The 6,466-nt window shown below is 50.2% G+C and overlaps 1 protein-coding gene across 2 annotated transcripts in view; it reads right to left on the bottom strand.

The window, feature by feature from the left end:
- Nucleotides 1-753: 753 nt before the first annotated feature.
- Adgrd1 (adhesion G protein-coupled receptor D1) overlaps nucleotides 754-6,466 on the bottom strand; it is a 112,086-nt gene continuing 106,373 nt past the window's right edge. For both annotated transcript variants that reach the window (XM_055606125.1, XM_055606126.1), the window contains 4 exons: nucleotides 4,589-4,715; nucleotides 4,243-4,284; nucleotides 3,659-3,751; nucleotides 754-2,774 (listed from right to left, as the gene is read on the bottom strand). In XM_055606125.1, coding sequence (XP_055462100.1) covers nucleotides 2,679-2,774; nucleotides 3,659-3,751; nucleotides 4,243-4,284; nucleotides 4,589-4,715 — 358 coding nt within the window. In that variant the 3' untranslated portion in view covers nucleotides 754-2,678. The remainder of the gene's footprint in view (nucleotides 2,775-3,658; nucleotides 3,752-4,242; nucleotides 4,285-4,588; nucleotides 4,716-6,466) is intronic.

The following is a 6,466-nucleotide window of genomic DNA, read 5'->3' as shown; positions in this document are numbered from 1 at the left end:
CTGTGCTTACGTGTTTCCTGCCCACAGGAAGTCTTGCGTCCACACTGTATATGTCCCCTACTTTTTGGTCTGTCACACCCATTGCATATATGCTTCCCCCTGCCAGTCACTCAGCAGCCTTGATCATGAGATCAACTGTGATTGGTTCAGATAATGCTCATCTAGGAGGCTAAGGCCATGTTAGGATACCCAGGTCATCAACAGGCTTCGTTTGGTCTCACAGCCATTTTGTCACCTCACACCCTCCCAGGAAGAAAACACAAATGTGGTGCATTAAGAGACAGATCAGAGTCACACCTCTTCTGACGCTGTTATGGTTGTTTGATCATTGCTGCTGCTATCAATCTCTTACTGTGACTGTAACTCACAACCCATTGGCCGATGAGTGACTACAGTTCAGCAGGCTGGACCTACAGTAGAGCGAGGCCGGTGGAATCAAACATCCACTAGGTTGCACATCAGCCAAACCCTCAGGTATTAACTCAACACAAGTCTGCCACCGAGAGCTAATTTTAGCAGAATAAAGCAGACCTGTGCTGCAGCCAATGAGGAAATGCATTTGGAAGGACTGTTTGACTGCAGCAAACAGCCTAGGAGGACCCAAGCCAGAGATTCCCCTCTGTCGTCCCCTTCCTTCCCAAGCCGGCTGTTTGCCCCAGGATGCTCACCCCCACCCCTGTGCTGAAACTTTGGTGACACCACCCTGCTCAGGTGCCACCAACCAGATTGTGAAGTGCGACACTCTAGTTAAGGACATTAAGAGTTTATTTCATCAAAATCACAACATGTCTTCACTATAGCAGCAACTCATCATGTTCCCTCTGCTGTAAACTACTCACACACACCATTATTTCTAATTTATGTGGGGCCAAATTACACAGAGATAATAAACAATTGCGGGAGCAAAGTAGGTAGCCTATAAATAAACACACACTTTCACTCACTGGAAATGGGAAGCCGAGATAGGTTTTGCGCTTGACTTTTCTTAGTATGTCAGCTACATAAGAGTGAGTATTACAAAAAGCCAGCAACTGAATCCCATCAGGAATGAAGACACTCCTGGCATGCCTTGCCTTAGTGGGAGCCCAGCATACATGGGAGGGATACAGTGTTCTCACTACTGGGAGCTCAGCAGAGCTGGCCTGACCCTAGGTCACTGGTGTCTGGCTTGAGGAATGGTGAGATGCTGAGCAGTGACCACGCACATTCTAGAGACAGGACTTGTCACCAAACACAGAGTCTCAGCATGGCCTCACCCTGCACTGGCCAAAGCGGCTGCAGGAGGGTGAGTCACAGGGGCCCATTTGGCTAATAAGATTTAAGATCTGGCTTGGACAGAACAAAGTCTGTTCCTATGCATGCAAGGGCCTGTCACTTAGGGGCTGGGATGTGGCTCAGTGTGGAGTGCTTGCCTACCTGTGCCAGGCCCTGGCTCTATTTCATTACAGTGGAGAAAAGAAAAGACAAAAAAAAAAAAAAATCCATAGAACTAAATGGAAACATATCCTAAAGCCAAGTAAGTGTGGATAAGAAGGGGCTCGAGAATGTCATGGGAAGTGAGGGGTTTCCAGTATCTGGGCTACACATGTCACAGACACAGGTTCCTGCACACTAGTTGGCTCTTCACAGCCTGCTCCATAACTCTCTGTGATCCCCACTCACATGAGGACCTTGTTCACAGGCAGTTGTCACAATGACTGAACTTCCCAGGGCTGAGTCTGATTCTGTCCATTCACACCAACCCAAGAGCCTCCAGTGGCCACCCTGCCCAGCACCGGGGACTTGCCTCCATAGCGTGGTTGGTCTGGTATGTGACATGGGATGAGGGACATCAGATGTCTAAGCTGTCTAGTGCCTCATTGGCTCTTACACCGAGGTGGCATGTCTAAGCAATACGAGAGCAGACCCTAGGGGTAGCTACACCCCAGAAAACCAGGAGATGCGGGAGAAGGGGGACCCATCAGGGGAGTGCAGCCCTAGAGGAGGCAGCAATGGACAGTAGAGACGCTCATGTCTGAAAAGGGCATTCTAAGGCTGACTTTAGGTCCAGTGAGGCTCAGCTTACAAGGAACAGACTGAGTCAGTCCCCATGCAGTGGCTCCTTAAGGCTGTCTTCACAAAGCTCCATCTACGAGTTAGTGGGTGACTCCAGACAGGCAAAGGCAGAGACCCCAGAACTGGTTGTACAGCTAGGGGATGTGGTGTCTCAATCAGTGTCCCCTTACAGAGACGACGTGCATTCCAACTGATGCTGGCCTCATTCCCCCCCACATAACTCAGCTTCCTCCATTGACCTTGAGCATCTCTCAAGACTCCAAGTTTCCATCAAGGCTGAGGCTTTGCCCTCTTGTATCTGCATCCTAACATCTCATTTACCACAGCCTAGCTGGCACGGTGCTCTGTGCACTGGAAACAAGGGAGGTTCACACTTAGTGTTGCCATAAGCTACATTGTGCCCTGGTGCCCACCATGCCAGGGAAGGAGGGCCACGCCATCGCTGGCCACACAACCCTGAGTCAACTTGCAGTGCGAGGCAGGACATTCTACGCAGTCATTGGTAGGGGCCGTTATCCCATGTTGAGGCAGCAGGGAGGAGAGGAACCCACGATGGAGGCAGGGTGTACATTTTTTTTCTCTGCTTCAGGGAAGGCACTTGTTTTGAGTGGTAGCCTCTCTGGTCACACGGCGGATAGGTCCACACGGTGGGCAGAATGGCTGCTCTTATCCCATGGGCTTAACTTGGTAGATACGGTGCCTGGCCGTGTCCCATTGACCTACAAAACACAAAGTGAGGTGTGAAGACAGTTTCGAGGGGTAGAACTCATTTCATGTGAGTGCTTTGGGCCTGGGCCATGTGAGGATCCAGGACCCCACATCTGAGACAGAAGGCTCTGGACACCCAGAGTCCATACCAGAGAACCCTGTGCAGGTTCCTACTCAACCAAGCCCAGGCTCTTAGCTCATCACCAGTCAGGTGAGCACTCTTCATGGAACATGCCACATACCAGGGACTTACAGGGCTGTTAGACAAAGCCAGGCTTCATCTTTGTTCTCATGAGCTGTTTATCCCCACGAAGGGGACAGGCAATAGCCATTAGGCAAACAGCTGAGGTGGCAGTTTGACCATGAATCAGTGACATTGGGGAAAAAAAAAAAAAAACAAAACACTAGAGCAGTGGTTCTCAACCTGTGGGTCAAGACCCCTTTGTGGGTCAGATAGGCTGGATATCAGATATTTACACCATGATTCATAACAGTAGCAAAATTATAGTTCTGGAGTAGCAACAAGAATAACTTTCTGGTTGGGGTCACCACAACATGAGAAACTGTATTAAAGGGTCGCAGTATTGGGAAGGTTGAGGACCACTGCTCTAGAGCAAGGGGTTAGCACATAAGTAGCCTACGTCGCATGCTAGGCCCTTCCAGCAGCCTGGAGAAGAGGGAGCTGTGGGGGCTCTGTGTTTAAACAATGGCTTGCAGTAGCATGCATCCTCTATCAATCAGAAGCTATGTCTACCTGAGAAGCAGGCTTGCAGCCAGGTTGACGGCCACAGTAACCAGATCCCTGAGGATGGTGAGGGGAAGGAGGAAGGCATTTGGAATTGGTTTGGTGAAGCAAAGGCAAGGGCCTCAAGAAGACATGTCACAGTGTACTCACGGTGTCTGAACTGAAGGGCTTTGTGTTTGCAGTACGGGCAGAGCTGCTCGTGAGGGACCAGACCTTGGTCTTGTGCTTGAAGGCAGCTCTCACCTTCAAAGGCAAAAGAAAGAGCCTTAGAGGGAACTCCAGAAGTTGACAGAGCAAACTCTCAGGGGTCACTGCCAATACCCTCTAGACCAGTGGTTCTCAAACTTGCCAGTGCTGCCACCCTTCCATACAGTGCTTCATGTTGTGGCGACCCCAGCCATAAAACTATGATTGCTACTCCATACCTATGATTTTGCTACCATTATGAATCATAACATAAATATCTATGTTTTCTGATGGTCTCAGGGACCCCTTTGAAAGGCTCATTTTACTCCCAAAGGGGTCATGATCCACAGGTTGAGAACCACTGTTCTAGAGACTTGCTGTGATGTGAGCCTCAAGCACCCAAAGTAAGGGCAGGGCATGAAAGCTGGTACCAATGTCCACGTCAGAGTGGTTCTCAAACAAAGTCTGACAAGGATGTACGACCCTGGACAATGCCACCCTTCTCTCTGCGCCCTTATGGACGAAAAAGCTACTTGGGATGGACATACCTCTGAGTTCAGGAGACAGTGAAAGAGGAAGATGAAGAGGCCCTGAGAAGGAAGAGAGAGAGCATATCAAAGCCGCACATTGATACAAAGTCCCTCCATCACACGTGCACAGTGTGGGCACAGCTCATGGGAGTTTGCTGTGACCTGGAGCCTGAGGTCCACAGCCCCACTGAAGGGGGATTTTGAGATGGCTCAATTCAAGGAAGGGCAAAGACCATAACCATCACGGCAACTTCTAAGCAGAGGACACCAGGCTCCATCTTAACTGGGCTTTGATGTTCATACCCAGCAGGGATGGCGGGAGCCGACAGTGTTGCCTACCTATTGGCCTGCGGGTTCTTCTTACCTGCAAGGAGTTGAGTACAGCAAACATGTACTGAAAGACCAGGGCTCGGTCACTGACAGCAAGCACCCCAAACACCCATGAGGTTCCCAGGATGGGTAGCAACACAGCAACAGCCTTGGCTGTCAACCTGGAACAAAGACAGTGATACTCATGTTGACAGTGGGCAGGAAAACCAGTCCAGGGTGGACACTTGAGGGCATAGAGGACAGTGCCTCCCATGGTGGATCTGCTGGCATCAACCTGCTATTCTAGGGTACACTTATCTCTGAGGCCAAACAGGGCCAGCACTTGGTGGCATTTCTGCAGGAAGAGGTAGCGGATGAAGGCGCCTCCTGGCTGGGCTCTGGGAGAGGTGGTGGGTAGAAGGTGGTGATAGGAGTATAGATATGGTAGGCACGGTGGCAGCCTTGGTTCTGCAGATGCCAAGAGATAGGATAGTGAGATAGGAGTGAAAGCCTTGGCTGGGTATGAGAGCTGGAGACGGACCAGCAACCATGACCACTGAAGGCCATAGGTCTGAGGGTAGAGTGAAGAAGAAAAGGCCCCTCATGGTCAGTCCACAGTAAGCAGGGGACAGACCTAGGCTCCCCCACCCCTCAGATGGAAGATGAATGGAAATGTCCCTGACCCCCATGAGCCTACTTCCTCACCCAGGTACAGCCTAGAAGGTTCCAGGGGCAGAAAAAGCTCAAGTGATCTGCCTCTGCTTGTCAAGTTAATTTACTCGGTTTAGAATAATTACCTCATCGATTTGCTGTTGCCTGTTCATAGTTTTTGCTTGACACTCTATTTTTAAAGTCGCTTTCAGGTTGCCAGCAGCCCTGATATCCTAACAGTTTCTACAAGAGCCCCCCAGTCACCTGTGTGTGAGTCCTCAGCCTTGATCCTAGGGTGCAGCGTGCTTACCATTCTCTATGGTCAGGGAGGGCTACGAGTCTTGGGTGCACAAGTCTCAAGAGCAAATCCCACTCTGTTAGGCATAAGGCCTACCCCATAGTCCTACCCCAACCCTCCTGTACAGGAAGGATTTGGGCATGAAGCCTATGCAGAGGAGGGGACTACAATATGGGAACTGAGTCCAGGAGACTGTATCTTCATGTATGGGGTATCTTCCAGGCTCAGGACTTCATGCTCACTGTGCTTCCTTCTGCCATATCCATTTGCCATTGGCAGGCCCCAATGATAAACACCAGGAACCCAGGAAGCCTCAAGTGGCATGTCAGCCCCATAGAGTGTGGGGTTCTTCCAAAGACCTCTTCTCCCAAGTGGCAGCCCAGCATGGAACACTCTACTTGCTAGAATGTTCCCTCACATGGCATTCCGTAAGGTTCCTGTTATCCCCTTTGCACTGGGAAGGAAGTAAAGGGCAGAGGAGCCCATTGCTGCAGAAACTAGAAGTCATATCTTCCTGTATGGAGACTTTATCACCTTTCCCTCCACCTGTCTCTGTTACTTTGAGAGAAGGGAAAGGGGAGAGGAGTCGGGGCCTGGAGAAGGGACAGAGGATGTAGACAGGCAGGCAGAAGGATGGGGACAGAGTCACGAGGGCAGAGAAGGACAGAGAGAGGCAGAGAGAAAGAGAGCTCTAGAGAGAGAGGAGTAAGAGAAAGAGTGGGATGGTGGGCAGGTTCTCTTTACCTGGCACACACCTGGTGAGCACCTGCTGGTGGCAAACTTGAAGCAAGCTATTGGAATAACATTCATCCCTTTTTCTTTGATTAAAAAATGAGGAGCTAGGAAGGGGTCTCGAGGTGGGAATGAGGGCGTTGGACTCAAGTTAAAGTATATAATGCAGGTTCATTGGAAGCAGCTCTTGGCCACATGGAAGGAGAGATAGATAGATAGATAGATAGATAGATAGATAGATAGATAGATAGA

This window comes from Psammomys obesus, unplaced genomic scaffold (genome assembly GCF_907164565.1).
Source record: "Psammomys obesus unplaced genomic scaffold, mPsaObe1.curated_primary_1811, whole genome shotgun sequence".
Classification (NCBI taxonomy): domain Eukaryota; kingdom Metazoa; phylum Chordata; class Mammalia; order Rodentia; family Muridae; genus Psammomys; species Psammomys obesus.
The sequence above is the reverse complement of the archived record's forward strand: the minus strand, read 5'-3'. Positions and strand labels throughout refer to the sequence as shown.